The following is a 17,421-nucleotide window of genomic DNA, read 5'->3' as shown; positions in this document are numbered from 1 at the left end:
AAGTCAATATCGCTGATTCAGCATAACATCAACCAGCTCGAATGTGATCTCGTTCCTCAGCTGGAGTCTTGTGAAGGTTCTGTCCAATCCATTAAACAGGTCAAGCTACAGCGGGGGAAACAGACATATGCGTATGTATGCCTGTATGTGACATTTAGCAGATGGAAATGCAATGTGAAGCCCTTTTGTTATGTTCACCAGCTATGAATAATTCTGAAATCCCAGCCCACATCAAGTAACACGTTTTACAAGAAAGAGCAAAGAGAAACATCCGTACAGTACTGCCAGGCTGCATCTACGAGCAAGAATCAGCACATAGGGCCCAACAAATGTAGCAGCTAATTTATTTGAGGCCGCGGTCATACATGCAAAATGTAGTCTACATAATGTGCAACGATAACAACGTAGTCTAAAGAGGAAAAAAAGAAGAGATATGTTTCTATCATGTCAAGATAATCAAACATTTCTGCAGAAACGGCCTCTCGAGGTCAGACTGCAGATGCATGTTGTCTCTTGCTGATGGTCACAATCAGCCAAACAAACCAAACATGCTTTTAAACTGTCTCAACATACTGTACAGTATATTTTTTTTGAAATTAATGCAATCTATATATTATTTAGATATGTTTAACTTTCTCACAGCGGCACACACCTCATCAAACTTCAGCATCACCAAAAATGATATCACACACTCACAGTAATGCTCCTAAGCTGTATATATATACAGTATATAGTTCATGAAATCATAAAAAAATAAAATGCTGGTCCACAACATGAACCAGTGCTTGATATATGTATTTTTTCCTACTGAACCATCTCATGCACAGAGAGGTTTCAGTATATATGTTGAGAGGTTTAAAAGCATGTTGTACATGTTTGGATGAAAAGGCCGATATTTTGACTTCATTGAATCTACAGTATAGTTAAAGTAAACACTGTATAACATTCATTCGTTCTATGTCTGCAAAGGGACAATGGAAACATTCTTAGTCACTTAGATTTCATCACATCAAAGGGCCCAGGCGAGGGGGCTTCATCATTGACAACAATAAGAAATTAAATATATACTGCGCAAAATCAAAAGTTTCACATTTTGGTAGTTTAAACTCACATGAAAGCACATCCACAACTCAGTGGGCTCATGAAACATAAAAAAGGTACAGGCACTTCTTTTTCTGTAAAAAGTAGGTCAGTTCAAAGCTGTAAGGAAAGCCAAAAATAGGAAAATATAACGATAGCATCAACGATTTCCTCAACCATATCTAATATGTCTGCTCTGCTGTCATCAAGAGGCCTTCCTGTCTCAGTTCCAGCCTCCACATGTCTGAGGGCTACACCCCATATGGAAATATAACTCGGTGTCTTCACAAAGTGTTCAACGATCCCAATGTTTTCTGCATTTAGTAATGTTGCAGTGGAGGTGCAGCCAGCACTCTCTCTATGTCTTTTTGATATGTTGCTACAATTTGAAGGGAATCCTCATGTGGTCAAGATTTAGAGAGAAACACATCAGACTGTATACGCCCCCAAAGATATCAGTGCATGTCACAACAGAAACAACCCCTGAAGAAATGAAAACCATAACATGAGTCATAGTGAGGAGTCTAAAGGCCTCGGTATACTTAAAACTGTGTACTTAAAACGGTATACTTAAGTGCTTGTCGGATTGTCTGACAGCACCCGAAACAAAATCTCTGAAGGTGGAATTAGCTGCGTCTGAGGTCTGAAAGCTCCCTCAAGCTCTCCTTTTTCATTCTTCACACAGTACTTAGGTCACTTTTCGTGTGTACAACCAAGAGAAAGACCATGAATGCCTTTGAGGAGAGTGTGCAACATTATGTTTTCCCCTTTTGTAGGATTCATCTCATCGAGCCTACAAAGAAACAAATAAGAGTTGGTGGAGAGAGATCAGAGAGGCAACGGGATGCAGCCAGGAAGACTGTCATGGTTGGGTGACACCTCATACAAACTAGGTTGTTTCAAGCATACTGCACCCTGGTCTGGCAAACTGGCTCACAATTGCGACATGGAGCAACTGCTGAAGCCAATCAGTCCACAGCAATAAAACATGCCACTTGTTGCAGTGTCACTACAGACCCTTTGCCCCTCCGATCCCCACTGAACAGCAGAGGAAAGCTGGTTTTATTCTTGACACCAGGTGTTAACAGGAGTCCCGCTGTAGATGGTAGGTTTTAATGTACAATCGAACAAGGGATGTCACTTGATAACACTACTGCAACACTACTGTAGAAGCACGTATTATACACCATCAGGCTCTATTATGTTTCAAATATATTCCCAAGAAATTTCTCTTATTTACCTTGTGATAAAGAGCATCAATGGCCTAACCACATACTTATAGAACTCGAGTGACATCCAGGTAAACGTTATTTCGCATTATTTTTTTATTTGTCTCATTACTGAATAGGAGACTATAGCCGTGCAATTGCCGTGTTTATGTTCATTAATAGAAAGTGACGATCAAAGTGAGCAGCATGTTGTTGCAAGATGTGTGTTACTAAATAGGAGTGGGTTACCGACCCTTTCTTCAACCTGCCAATCTCCATCGGTATCGGTGTTCCAACTGCAAACCTCAATAAAAGGTACACATCTGTTCACCCAGCGTTATTTTAAGTCAACACGGAAGCTGTGTTAGCTACTGCTAGGGGCAGTTGACCTTTTCATGATGATCAAGAAAAGGATATTCCATTCATGGCCATCAGATCATAATAAATATATATAACATAAAAATAAATACCCTGCATATCAGTTTTACTGAAAACCTTCAGGATGAAGTTGAACGGAGAATCTGTTTAGTTTTAGTCATCTTAGTTTAGCATGTTAGCATGCTAACATGCTAATTGTCCTGTAACACAAAGTACAGCTGAGGCTAATGGGAATAGTTTTACAAGCATGAAGTTGTAAAACTAAATATTAGATGCACAGACATTTTAGATCTAGATCAAAGTTATTACAATTACTCCTGAGGGGAACATGAACGTCTGTGCCAAATTTCACTGTAAACCATCCAATAGTTGTTGAGACATTTCACTAAAAAAAAAAAAAAAAGTGATCTGATCTGGCAGCACCAGAGGAAAATCCAGAAGATCACCAAAGTCATTATGATTCATCTTCTGGGGACCATAAATGTCTGTACGAAATTTCATGGCAATCCATCTTATAGTTGTTGAGATATTTCATTCTGGACAAAGGTGGCGGACCGGCTCACCGACCAATCCTAGAGCTACGCTGTTAGCATTGCTAAAAACAGGAATTAAATACTTTGTGAGGACACTGCAGTGGACATATTTTTTGATATACCTCTCATGTGGGTATCCAGGTACAAAATCACTGCACAAATATATTTAATATTCAAGTTTGGACATTTCAATATTTGTACGTATGCATGTTATAAAATATTACAAATTGCTAAAATGAAAATGAAAATATCCTTAGTAAGATGGTCAAAGAACTGTTTTATATGCAGACAGCAAATATTGAAATATAGCCAAAGTCTAATATCAAAAGATATTTATTGAATCTATAAGAACTTGTATGCAAATATATGCTTTATTTCTAATAAAATATGTTATATTTCCATTTGGGCAAATCAGCTTGACTACCATCGCTGTTATAGTTTCCTGGACACAGCCACAGTTGCAAGCTACGGTGCATCTTCCACAGATCCAACATGCAAACAAACACTGCAACTAACAGCAAAGAATTGGAACAGTACGCACACACACGCACAACAACATTCACAACTTAAATACTGCACTCAGAATTCATGGAATTCAAGCAATGTCCACCGCCACAAATGATTACCAATGAACACAGGACTTGAGAGTTGGGAGGCATAGATGTTAAGAAAGAGTAAACAAGTTCAAAATCCCTACTGCACTACAAACTGTGTGCAAAGCTGAGCGATATTGTGAAGGCTACATGGGCATCACACTGTTATTGGAACTCCACATTTGTAAATGCAAAAACTGCAATTGAAAGAACATTAATGGTCAACACAATGTCAGGCAGTACAGCCAACAGTGAGCACAAGCGCCTAGACCTGCTTGATCTATCGCTGTGTTTGTAGTCTGTTTAAATCTACATCGCTACGGTGTCACTGGTCTAAGGCTCATAATTTTCAGTTTTTTTTTTTATTTTCAAAAACAAAAAGAAAAATCTGGGAATTTATTGGTGTTTGAAATTTCAAACTTTAAAAATACAAAAATACAATACAAAAACCCAGGTGAAAATCGATAACAAAAATACTATTTGCATCACAAGCACTTTAGTTTGACGTTTGTTTTTTTTTAAAGCTGCACTATCAATATTTTTTATATTAACAATGGGGCAAATGACTACATGTGACATGAAATGAGTCACTCATAGTGACATACCTACAGACAGTTATCAGTTTCCCTCAGCTCTACGGTGTGTTTTAGCTTCGTTTAGCTAATCGTTTTGGTTTTACAACCTGTAATTTTACCGTTTTGGTTCAGTCTCTCACCAGTTTTTTTCTTGCAGCGGCTCACAGCTATTTCAAGTGAAAAAGCTCTGATAAAGCCGCTGTACACTACCTGTCACAGCACTAAACGGCAGAGGCAAAGTTAGCCACTAGCTGGTAAACAGCGGAGCATTTAGCAGATAAATATGATCAGATGATATTTTTTCTCAGGGGTTGGTGGAGACCAAAACAGAGCTAAAAAGGAGAGTGAATATTGTACTTACATTTATCTGGTCACCAGAAACACAACTGCAAATGAATGCTAATGCTGCTCTGCTGGATGTGTTAGCTTGCTAACAAATGAGCCAGAGCAACTGTACAAGGCCATAGTATGTCAAACGTGTAATTTTTAGCTTGTTCTGCCCCCAAGTGACAAATAAAAAACTTGATGCAGCTTTAATTATTTTTGAGGGACTCTGGGCCATAGCTAGCAGCTGATTGGTGTCCCTGCCCCCCCCCCATTTTTGTCCTCCCTCTCTAATACTTAAATCAACATATGAGCTGCCCTTTTTATAAGAAGACCATATTTACTTGCAGCAGGAAACATCAACCTTTGAACATGAGGGGACATAAAATAGGGATTAAAATAAGTTCTTGTGAAAAACTGAACATGATAAGCCTCATCTATGGTGCAAGAAGCCATATGATGATCACTAGAGATTAGAGACATTAGAGTCATCTTAGTTGTCTACTTAGCATAATATTCTATGTAGGTCTTACTGTGTTTTCAGACAGAATGCAAAGCGAATTTTAAGGGCGGCGCGATTGCATACAAATTCAATGGAAAGACTTGAGTGGACGCAAATTTGCCCAGATGTGAATACACGTCCGTGTTAGTTGATAATGTCTCAACTTGAGCAAAATAATTACAGAGCGGGTCGGTGTGCCCGTTGCTAGCTAGTTTACAGCTAATGTACAGTTTGTATTTTGGCAAATAAATACAAACGGTCCAGCAGTCAAATACGCGCAAATGAGGCAAGGTGAAAATTTGCTTCATGTTCTGTCTGAACACACCTTTAGGATGCGTCTATCAGCTGAAATGCTGCGTGAGGGTCAAATAAACAACTGTCACCAGACAAATACTGGCATATGTGTTGTGTTCACTCGCCCAGTCACTTTGGTAGGTAATATTTTTGTTGAATAAAAAGTGTTTGATTGGTAAAACAGTTACAGTGGCTAAGGAAGACCACCAGCCACAGTGGCTAGTGGCCAAAAAAAGTTAGTTTCCCGCTCTGGTCTTGCATATTGCCACCAACAATCCAATACCAAATGAACTAGACAGACCCCAAAGAGAAATGCCAGTCACTGGTGATAAAAATGCCTGCTGATTCAAACAGGTTAGTAGCAACAAAAGGCAGGGTTGGATTAATGCCCTCATCTTTTGCCTAGAGCCCGGTGAGGTCTACAATGGCCTTGATGAAGATGGTGTCGTCACGAATGTAGGAGTTTTTAGAGTCCAGCTTGGAGAGCGGACAGAAGAGCGGGCAGCCACTGGCGATGTTCATATCGCTGACGGGCCTCTGGAAGGATGAGGAGGAGATGTCGGGCCGGAAGGCATCGATTATGTGCTCCCTGTTGTTCTGGTCGAGCAGCATTAGGGTGACCTGGGTACAGATGTTAGCCAGAGTCTAGCCTTACAAAAACTGGAGCTCACCTACTAATGCACTTCCAGAAGCTAGTTATAAAGTAATATGGTTAACATTGTATTCAAAATTAACAATGGCTCATAGAAGGTAAATCAAATTAATAAAAAAAAGACTTAAATCAGAAACTAATTTAAAAAAATAAAATCAAAAAAGACCTACATGGTACTGTACTTTTGGATTTTAAAATCATCTAAAAATAAAGCCAAAAGTCACCTGCAGGTCAAAATGATAAACTAATTTTTATATCCAGTGTGTATGAAATATTGTGCATGTTATACACCAGTAGCTTTGTTCTTGAGAGTTAGATGTAAAGACTGATACCGGTCTCATGTCTGTATGTGCAGTAGGGAGCTGCAGTATGGATATATAGCATAATACTGTTTAACAAAATACACCTACCAACACATAGAAAAGGTTGCTAAATAAGATGTTCCTTGTTTTCATAAACTGTTCATAAAAATTATGTTAGCTAAGAAATAGTTCCAGCATGTAACTTCTCTTACATTTCTATTTGTGCACAGGTTACACAAACAGGATAAAACGTGTTAATAAGTGAGCTGTAGAGGTGTCGGTAGGCATATTTTTCAACTCTGGACAGAGCCAAGTCAGCAGTTTTCCCCGTTTCCTGTGTTTCTGGTAAGGTAGGCTGTTAAAATACATCCTGATTCCAGCTCCGCATTTAGCGCACAGACCTGAGAGTCGGATCAATCATCTCCTCTCACTCTCAGAAAGAAAGGAACTGAGCGTAATTCCCAACTACGCAATATGTCTTTGATGTTTGAGCTTCACTGTGCAGAATGATGTTTGTGCAGAGTTTGACACTAAATTAAATCTGATTTAAGACATTCATAAGAGCATAACTTTGTGATATCACAGCTAGTGTAGAAGCCAATCCTAGTCCGAAATGCAACTTAACACTTAACATTTGGAAACATGAAATTTGCCACATACACAGACTCTTCAGTCAAATAGGAGACTTCAGAGTCCAGTGGGTGAACTTTTGAAAAGACACACATTTTTATGTTTACAGATTCTGGAGGTTTCATTGAGGGAAAAGGAGTAAATTTATATTATATATTTAACTAGGTAATTGGAATTTTTAGTGGAAATACATTATTGTTCAGAGGATTATTGTTATTTGTCTTAAATCACGTCTGGTTGGGATCTTTAAGCATTTCTTTTCATGTCAGGCCAGTACATTAAACCTATTTGAATAATATAATATAGTTTTATATGCATATATGTATATATCCATTTCAAGCTAATTATTTGTGTCATTATGTCTGTCTGCAAGGTGGAGATCCTGATTACCTTCTGATTAAAAGGCCACTTGAGGAGTGCGTCACTGTGTCCTCTCATCACCACAAAGAACAGAGATAAGTGGGTGCCTCGTCCGGTTCCGTCACCGTTCAGGTAGATCCGCAAACACATTTTGTAGCCGTATTTACTGGTATAAAAGGCTGGAAAACATATTAATGTGTGTTATTCACTGCAAGAAGTGGACAATCTTAATTAGAAAGATTTCTCATCATCAACTGTCTGAATTATAACTCAGATGTTGGTCGTCATGTGAAGCTGTTACCAGGAGAGAACATAGCAGGGGCGCGGCCGGCCACGGCGTCCTGCCTCTTCTTGGTGAAATCAGAGATCTTCCAGACAAAGATGCCGTCATACGTGGCTGCAGACATCTCCCTCATTTTCCCTTCCATCTCCACGATGGACAGGTCCCTCAGACTCACAGTCCTCTCCAGCTGACGAACCTGCAGCACAAACAAGCCTGTTCAGATGATGCTCGCTGTCGAGTAGATGTAGTTTAATGTAACAAGCTAACACCTGAATAATAATAATAATATTATAATAATTCTACTAAATATAGGTGACAGTTGTTCTATGGATCATAGTGCAATCATTTACGAAACATTTGGATTATGTTGAAGATGTTTTGAGAAATATATTAAACCCTTTTTGACTGACAGGGATGAGAACATACCGACAAAGTGACCATTTAATATTCTCTAGTGTTACTAGCTATATTTTAATTCCTGTTGCCTTGACAATATAATGTCCCACTGGGATCATTAAGATTTCATTTAATGCAGTGAGATCCACCATTGGACTGTATGTCATTATTGTCATTTTGTCACCTTGTTGTTGAGGATCTCGATCTTGTCCTGGTCCAGTCTATGTTGGCGGTTGTAGGCCTCCATGGTGGTGCAGGAGCGCTCCATCTCTCGGTTGAGGACGCAGACGATGTTCTCGAATGTGCTCACTTTAAGCTCCAGTTCCTGGCAGCGCCGGCTCAGCTCGGCCACCTTGGTCTTTTCGCTCTGGAGCTGCAGTTCCAGGGCGGCGCCCATGGCGCTGGGCAGCGGCGTGAAGGAGGTGGTCAGGGTTGGGGCGCATGCACCCTGCACGGGAGCTGCCACACACCCACCCAGCTGGCTCATCTTCATCTCTAGGTCCCTGAGGGACTGGTGGAGCTCCTGCAGCTTGTGGCTGGCCACCTCCAGGCTCTGGGGTTGCAGGCTCTCCAGACTCACCTTGATGCCCATGATGAAATGCAGGAGCAGGTTGAGGTGTTCGTACGAACACTGCCGCTCATGGTCATGGATCTTCTCTTTCTCCACCTTTGGGTAAAAAAAAAGATACAAGCACACACAATACACATTACCAACACAGACAATATTCTCATCCGTTACATGTGGATGACAATGATGTGTGACACTGAGCCATAAGCATACAGCAAAGAAATCATGGAGCTAATGATGGATAAATACACTATTCAAAGTATTCATCCCCACAGTTTTCCATGTTTTATTATTTAAGCACAATGACACTGAACAACAGAAACGCTTTGATATTAAAGTGAAAATTGAAATATAAAACATAACTATTAACCCCCTTTACCATCATCATCATACTTTTGGTTGCATATTAAGCTGAAAGGAGACTAGCTACATGTAGTGAAGGTAAGAAACTAATCTTAGGAGAAATAAACCTGCATCTGGATGGTTCAACGGCAGATTAGTCAGTTTTCTGTCAAAAACTACAGGATGAAGACAAGAAATCTGGTCCAGAATAATGTGAATTAAAAGGACCATTCAAGGGAAGAATGCAAGAAAATGAACAAGGCACTGAATATGCCTTTATGCCTGTATGCATATTGGTACAGTAATAAAACTGATCAATCATTAAAAAAAAACACCAGACAAAATGCAGCACAGCTGTTAATCTGGTTTGAAAACTGGGTAATCTTACGACTATTGAAAAAACTCACAGGACATCCTGGCTAGTGATGGTTTATAGTCTACCACAGGTGCATTCTGTGGTCTGTTGACCTGATCTGATACTAAGCACAGCACATGAGCAGAAACATAGCATCCCCTGCTGCACACCCTGCAGAGACTGTGAAAGAAAAGGTCAGATGATCCTGGAGGACAACCTGCTGCAGGAGAACTTCCATTTGGACCGATATTTATATTTCAGTATTACATCAATGCCAAACATCAGAACAACAGCAGTAATGAGTTAGAGCCCAGATCTGTGGCTGGACTTCCTACACCTCCACACACTGATAGAACATGAAAATTCATTCTTGACTTTGGAAACTGCAGTTTAACAAGAAAAAAAAAGGAAAAGTGAACTCCAGGCGGTGCATATGTGAAAAAGTTATATAAAACTAAGAAGCTGTGTGAAATCTGATACATTTCCTGAAATGATGTCACCTGAGTCAGCGTCGACTGGGATGAAGACTACAAGTGTAAAAAGTTAAAAAATCTGGGAGTGTGGAGTTAGAAAGAAGTGACCAGACCTCCTCGTCTCTGCTGGAGGCTAACAGCTCCAGGCTACATTAGCTGCTACTAGCATAACACACCCGAATCTCCGACAGAATTGTTGGTGGTTGAGTTGCATTCTGGGTAATGTAGGCACCAGCTTTTGACAAGGAAGAAGAATGCATGGATTAAAAAAAAAAAAAAAAGACGCTATCTCTGGTTCTGCTGCAATGTGCAATGCTAAATCAGTGAAGTGCTCTTTTAACTCAAGCTTTTTCCTTACTAGCTTTCAACTCCATCTCACCATCTTCTTCAGTCTGCTTTGTTAAATTATTTGATCTCAATTTCACAACATTTTGTAAAGATGAATAGTGGGAAAGCTGCAGTGTCCAGATATTCATAGTTAGAATTTCTTCTGTAATTTCTACTGTAATACAGACTTGCAGGGGTCAACACTGCAATCACAGTTCTGTTGATCAGTGTCTGAACGCAGCGACTTCATGTGTTATTGTAGAACAGTAACACATGAAAAAGTCCATGTTTGATGAATACTTTCTATAGGTATTGTGCATACACACACATGAGCTTCATACTCAACAACATATAATTAATTTACAGGCATGTAGCAACCAACTATTGAATAATGTAATACCTTGGCAAAATAAGGAATCTTCCTCTAAATGGTGAAAATATAATAACAACATGATATATAGTTATTAGTCAAAACATCAGTCTGAAAATTGTATCTTACAAACTCTTTCTATCCACTAAGTGGGTTATTTTGTTGATTTTTGCCAAGTTATTAAATAATCCAGCACTTCTTACATTAGCCATTGTTACACATACAGCAAATTATGACAAAAATGTCTACTTACAGACGTATCGCAGCCAACAACATGAAATCTGCATGGTGCTTTAAATTTACTGCAGAACTTAATATGGTCCACATACTGCAAAACAAAACAAAAAAATGAAAGAAGCTAATGATGTATAGAACACTGTGTACCTGGCTAAATGAGAGTAAATGAGATCAATCTAACAGAATTATGAAAAATCACTTTAAAAACAAATATCTGGCATACCTTTTCTCTGGGAATCTTTTTCTTTGCACAACCTTCACAAATCATCGGGTACTTTGGACAGATTTCATCATGAGCCTTAAAAAAAAAAGACAAAAGATTAGCTCAGTTTGAAATATCTCATCCTAGATTAGTAAATATATTTTAAAGGTGCAAAGTTCTCTTAAAGGTTTTGCTTTTAATTCATAATATATATTGATTATAACATCAGTTGCAAGTATCGTGTTACAGTATTACAAGATGATATATCTCTATAATAAATCCATATACCTGGACCAAACTAGCACATCTCACCTTGATGTTCTTTAAGAGAAAGGGTTCTTTGCAGTATTTGCAGTTGAGTGTCCTCTCTGGACATTCTCGCTCATTGTGCCGTTCCTGTTCGTTGGCTCTCATCAGCTCTTTACAGGAAGGACACAGGATGATCATGAAGTCACAGTGGCCCTCATGGCTGACCTGCAGGTGACAAAAATACAGCAAGGAATACTTTAAAAAAAAAATAAAACATGCTGACACACTGTCTATCCGTGCTAGTGACAGATCCAGTAGTGATTGACCAATATTAAATCATTAATTACTGATAGTACACAAAATGAACAGCAGTATTTTATGATATTATAAAATATTTTATTTTATGATATTAATTCAAATGCGTTTTTTGTCTTTTTGTAACTGTGAAGCGCTTTATAACCCTGCTTTTGAAAACTGCTATAAAATCAAGTTTTACTTCATTAATTACTTACAGTCTTATCTAAATGAGCTGCTCAGACTGAATGCAGGTTTCTTTGCAGTAGCCAATGTATTTACATTCAGAAATTAGTTTTTATTAGTAGTGACGGATTTAGGTCACCTAGCTAAACACGAGGGATTCACAGGAAATCAGCCTGAGTGTTTTTCACCGTGTAAGTGTACTAAATGACTGCTAATGCAAACAGAACATCCCGCTGCTGCTGCCCACCTCAAATTCTTTGATAGTCCCCGTCCATGTGCAGCCTTCATTGGGACAGACGGCTGCCAAGGCCTCCACTTCTCTCCGGGCTGCATTGTCTGGAAACGCCTGGATGGAAAAGCAGAGATTGTTGTCGCTGGTTTGTGTCTTCGGTTACAGTCTGAAGGGTTGTGTTACCTACGAGCAACTCTGCATCAGTTTACTGAGGATCAGGATACTTGGAGCTCACTTTTCTCTTCTGGCTCTAATTTCTCCCCACACATATGGTCATTGTAGGGACACTGGACTATAGTTGCTCCATCTATTGTCTGAGCTGCCAAACATCATGAAGCAGTCACAAAGTTTTCGATCTGGGACAGTTTTTGTTGTGTTGGCGCTGTGCTCCGGCACAGTGGATTAGAAAACAAACAATGAGTGTGACGTTACAGTGCTGACTCTTTATATCTCTTTATGTTACTTAAAGGGTTTTTACATCCAGAAGAATTTTGGCTCTCATTCCCTGCAACCAAAAATACCAAACCTGGCTGAACTCTTCTCCTAATTACAAACTGTTCCTCATGTTAACAAAGTGTTGTATCAGTGCTGTATTTACTGTGACCATGAGAAACTCTGTGTACTTACACCACCCTGCTTGAGAATGGAGGTGGGTTCTTCAAACAAGTCCTCCTTGATGCACGCGCTGCATTTCTGTGGCCCAGAACTTGAAGAGAGGAAGGACACATAAATAAATGAACTGCATTATCAAGATGCTATCTACCCCGCGTCAGACAAGATACTTGATGTTACTTGAGCTGCAACTAACAATTATTTTCATTATTGATTCGTCTGAATATTTTCTAGACTCATTTTTTGGTCTATTAAACATCAGAATTATTAAACTATTGAAAAATGTCTGTCACAGGTTCCCAAAATGGCAACAATACAGTATTTTATCTGACAATGATACAAAAACAGAGAGGCTGGAAGCAGAGAGTAGTTTAGATGTTTGCTTGAAAAATGTCAATTAACAATTCATCTATTATTTAAATGGTTGCCAATTACTTTTTGTCTATCAACTAAACAATTAATTGACTAATCCTTTCAGCTCTAGATTTGACTATATTCATTATTAAAACACTGTTAAACTCTGGCTGTGGTTGGTAGGCTTCTCTCATCTCGAACATATGACATCAGCATGACATCACGGTCGACAGCGGCAGGGTAAACTACAGCGGTGAAACAACGAGGACCCTCAACAAGAGACTGAATGAACAGTGGAAACAGATAACATTGGAAGTCTGTGAACATCAGACCTTAACCAGACACAGTATCCACTGGGAAAAGGTCAAAGGTCAACCACCAGGAGTCAGTGGATCTTTAAACAGAGACCCTCCTGCAACTGAGCTGCAACGATTAGTTGATTAATCAATACGTTGATCGACATAAAACCAACTGGCGACTATTTTGATGACCAAATCATTGTTTTAAATATCAACCTTTTACTGGGTCCAGCTCCTCTAATGTGAAGATTTGATGCTTTTACATAATAGTAAACTGTCTTTAGGCTTTGAAAAACTCAAAAATACGTTTGAGGATGTAAAAAAATAAACAGCAGATTCACTGATGATGAAATGAATCATTAGTTGAAGCTCCACCACCAGTTTACCTTGTGTTGAGATCATTTTATCATTGTATTGATTGTATTTTATCTAATGAGACACTGGTCTCGTTAGTTCAAATACAGCACCTGAAAATGTGGAAAAGCTTGAACCATTGTAGCAAAAGCTGTTCACATTTACATGCACACAAGAGAACAGATGACTGTGAAATTTGATAACAAGACATGAATAACATGTTAACATAGTCTGATTACTGTAAAATCTTGTTTACATGCAGATGTCAGTGATCAGTTATTACATTCTGCAAATGCATGACCATATTAACTTATTAAGAGGCTCTCTGGGGAAAGAAATCTGCTGCTGGGCCACATGGTGACATCAACCTCCCACCTCTGTGTCACTGCGTATGACAAGTTCCCAGAAAACCAATCAGCTCTCCTCTGGCAGAAATATTACAACCTGACCTCAGGTTTTCTGTCTGTCATTTAGTTGTGGTTATTTACAAGTTTATTTAGGAATATGCAGCATGTAATCACAATGTAAACCACAATAACTACAATAAAACTCAACACTGAGACCTTCTACACGACAGGGTAAGATCATAATTCCTTAGCATTTGTATTTTATATACTCCATAACAATGTCTAAATACAAAACTTGGACTTGTTATTGGGGTGGGGATGAGAGCGTCAACACAACTACATTTACACCGACAAAAACCTTATTTCTTGCCCATATAAGCAGTTTGATTATGAATTCTGTGACCTGAGAAAGTTCACCTGTATTCCTGATGCTACATTTCATTTACTTTATTCATTTGATGTATTTCTTTATTGCATTTACATACTTTACTGCACTTGTAGCTGTTAGTAAAAATGTGACTCTACTGTAATCATATAGAGCCACAGATTCTAGTGTAACACCTGTTTTGTAAGATTTTTTTTTGAATATGGGAATGACAGCAGTCATTAATCAGAATCATTTTACTAAACTAAAACTGAAAATGTTTCCATCATACACATGTAAGAAAAACAAACAACAACCAGCAATAAGCAAGCTTGTGTTCTCACTTCCAAATGCAAATAATAATAATACTAATAATAATAATACTACTACTACTACTAATAATAATAATAATAATAATGATATGGGAATATTCAATGTGCTCTTTCTCTATTATGATTGTTTAAAACATATTCTCGTCCCTGCTGCTGTTAAGCTAGAATATAAAAATGTTATGATGTACATAGTGAATAAATTGGATGGATCATAATCAGGTCACTTATCTACAGTATTAATAAAGGTCATCCTAAACTACGATTAGAAATTGATCAGTTTAAGGTTCGCACGCTTATCGACAAATATACACACCGAGTGAAATATATTATAAAGACTTTAACAGTTGCCGGACCTTGTAGTAAATTCGGCATACATACTGAACTGATATGACAGTAATAAAAGACACTGTCAAGTTCAACTTGTGAAATGTACACGGCTAGCTCCGGCCAGCCTCACAGAGGTTAGCGGGACGAGACTGCGAGGACAGCACATCAACAGTGGAGATTTTATCGGGATAAAGTGGTTGTTGGTGAATCATATGTACGCCGAATTTTGCAGTGGCTCTTTGCAATTTTAACACCCTAACTTGTCTGTTTACTCGCTAACTGTGACAATAAACAGAGCAGCATTAAACTGAACGGTTTTAGAGGTAGGGTTGGTAACGAGCTCTGACTGCTCATATGTGACTGCTGCACATCTCACTGTTAGCTAGCTCGCTTGCAACCATGACACTACACTCACCTCACTATTTTGTTGAAACAGAACGAACAAAAGCGGTGACCACATTGGGCTTGCAGGGGCCTTCTCAGGACTTTCTGGCACGAATTGCACAAATGCTTGTCTTCGAGGTTGTTGGCCAGAATTTTCTTTGGGAAGCCAGGTTTGTTGCCTTCCAGGGAAGATGGTGGAGACGGCTCCTGTGCAGCCATTATTCCCCTTGAACAATATCGGGGTACTCAGCGGGGTGTGTTCAAGGCAGCACACACAGCTGAATGTGATTTTAGCAATATTCTCCAGCAACGACTCATTGCGCTTTTGCTATTTATTAAAATATGTATTCCTGCTCATGTTAACAACGCGTAATGATATGTGATCTTCATGCGCTTAAAAAAAAAATAGGACCAGACGCTTTAATGTGATAAAAGTGACAGCAGAGGATGCTACGTTCAGGTGCACTTCACTGAGTCTACCACTAGGCGCCGCAAGCACGAGGGAGCAGCATGCAGGCGAGGACGTTTATAGCCGGGATGAAGTGCTGTCATCCTGTCTGCAACGCACGAGCGAAGTGTTTCTGTTCGTGTGCGTGTGCGTGCGTGTGTGTGTGTGAGAGAGAGAGAAACAGAGAGAGAGAGAGAGAGAGAGAGAGAGAGAATTATTTATATATTTGACGACAATGTTGCAATGTGATACATGTGCGTATATATGTTTGTTTGTATCTATAGTATTTTTAATTTGTAACTTTAATGTAGCTTTTACAATTTTTATTTTATTTGTACCTGCTGTTGTTGTCTTTTTATTTTTTAATTATTTATTTGTTTGGGTTTTTTGTGAATATCATCTGAAAAATGCATTGAACTGTCTATTTGGATATCTGTGAAGGAAATAATAAAAATCATAATTGAAAAAATGTTGCAATGTGATACATTCTGTTTACACATTCCCTTATTCTAGTAGATATTTACTTATAGTAGCCTTTTTTTTGGTTTCTTTTTAGTTCACACTTGCTTTGGTAATGTAAACATATGTTTCCCATGCCAATAAAGCCCCTTTAAATTGAATTGAATGGAATGGAAGTGAAGTGAAGTGAAGTGTCTGAAACTTGATACTATATGCATTGTTATTGTGTGCTTCCATGTGGCCAATATCAAAATCATCAGTTTCATCTGGTAGAATATGAGAGATGTGAGTGACTTGTTTTCATCCTTGGTATGGATACTGGATTGGATGGTGTGAATATGATGGAGCAGGCCCAGCTGTTGCAGAGGAGCCAGTCAGTGTCCATCAAACCACTGTGGTTAAACTGAGCAGTTCACACTGCAATTATGAGGGGCAACTAATTAAAGGGTCACTTCCAATTTATCCAACTTACAAAAAGACATTGTTTTCGTACCTGCCATTAGTGGCACTATCTTGCAAATAGCTTCAGTATTATGTACTCAGATTTTGAGGATTCTTCTTCTGAGATTTTTGCTGCCACTCTAATTTTTATATACCGAATAAATACTCTATATCTCTATATACTCTTATATCTGCTCACGCTGATGTCTGTGGATTATTCTGAATAACAGGGACTTTGTTTTCTGTAAAGATACATTCCTGATGACTGTCTAAAGTGTAGGGAAAAAAACTCCCCTCATGTTCATTTAGTAGCTGCCCCGGGGCTTTTGGTTATATCACACGATCTTCATCATTAGATTGAGTTTGTCTAGTTATGGAATTACAGATCTCAGGTTCAAAGTTCATTCTCGATCTTGGATGAAGATTGCTGACGATGATTATGTGATGAAGCCAGGTTTGTTTCCTTCAAGGGAAACTTCTGTTTCCAAGGATAAGAATGAACTTACATTTTTACATTTTATTTTTTCAATGCTCTTAGAGGCACAAACACTATTTCCATTGTACTGTGGTGGCAACACAAGTTTAGAGGTTTGATCGTTATGGGACCTAAAACTGAAACAAACTGCATGACCAGACAGCATAGGGCTTAAGAGAGAAAATCTGATTTTTGTGAAGGTGACAGGTAAATAATATCTTTAGAGACTGTTTTGTTTGTAGCTGCTGTACTCGTCAGCTGTTGTTTGAAACACTGAGCG

The 17,421-nt window shown here is 38.7% G+C and overlaps 1 protein-coding gene across 2 annotated transcripts; it reads right to left on the bottom strand.

Annotated features, from left to right (window-relative positions):
- LOC137191330 (TNF receptor-associated factor 2-like) lies at positions 1-15,910 on the bottom strand. 2 transcript variants are annotated; one of them, XM_067601346.1, is made up of 10 exons: positions 15,350-15,910; positions 12,573-12,651; positions 11,961-12,059; positions 11,297-11,458; positions 11,006-11,080; positions 10,799-10,873; positions 8,295-8,777; positions 7,733-7,910; positions 7,462-7,610; positions 1-105 (listed from the first exon to the last, which is right to left on the bottom strand). In XM_067601346.1, the coding sequence occupies exons 1-10, from the start codon at positions 15,535-15,537 to the stop codon at positions 4-6; spliced, it is 1,590 nt and encodes a 529-aa protein (XP_067457447.1). In that variant the 5' UTR covers positions 15,538-15,910; the 3' UTR covers positions 1-3. The 2 variants fall into 2 exon arrangements, with proteins under 2 accessions (XP_067457447.1, XP_067457439.1); XM_067601338.1 differs by having other exon boundaries at positions 1-6,108; positions 15,350-15,905.
- Between the last annotated feature and the right edge of the window lie 1,511 nt (positions 15,911-17,421).

Source organism: Thunnus thynnus, chromosome 2, assembly GCF_963924715.1.
Source record: "Thunnus thynnus chromosome 2, fThuThy2.1, whole genome shotgun sequence".
NCBI classification, from domain to species: domain Eukaryota; kingdom Metazoa; phylum Chordata; class Actinopteri; order Scombriformes; family Scombridae; genus Thunnus; species Thunnus thynnus.
This window is presented reverse-complemented; position numbering and strand designations above follow the sequence as displayed.

What these genes read in the sequence shown, in the direction of transcription:
- LOC137191330 (XM_067601338.1), bottom strand. Translation starts at nt 15,537, where the DNA reads ATGGCTGCACAGGAGCCGTCTCCACCATCTTCCCTGGAAGGCAACAAA. An exon ending in TTCTCTTAAAGAACATCAAG is followed by an intron (nt 11,081 to 11,296) that starts GTGAGATGTGCT and finishes TTTTTTTTTAAG; the next exon opens with GCTCATGATGAAATCTGTCC. An exon ending in TCGAGATCCTCAACAACAAG is followed by an intron (nt 7,911 to 8,294) that starts GTGACAAAATGA and finishes TTTGTGCTGCAG; the next exon opens with GTTCGTCAGCTGGAGAGGAC.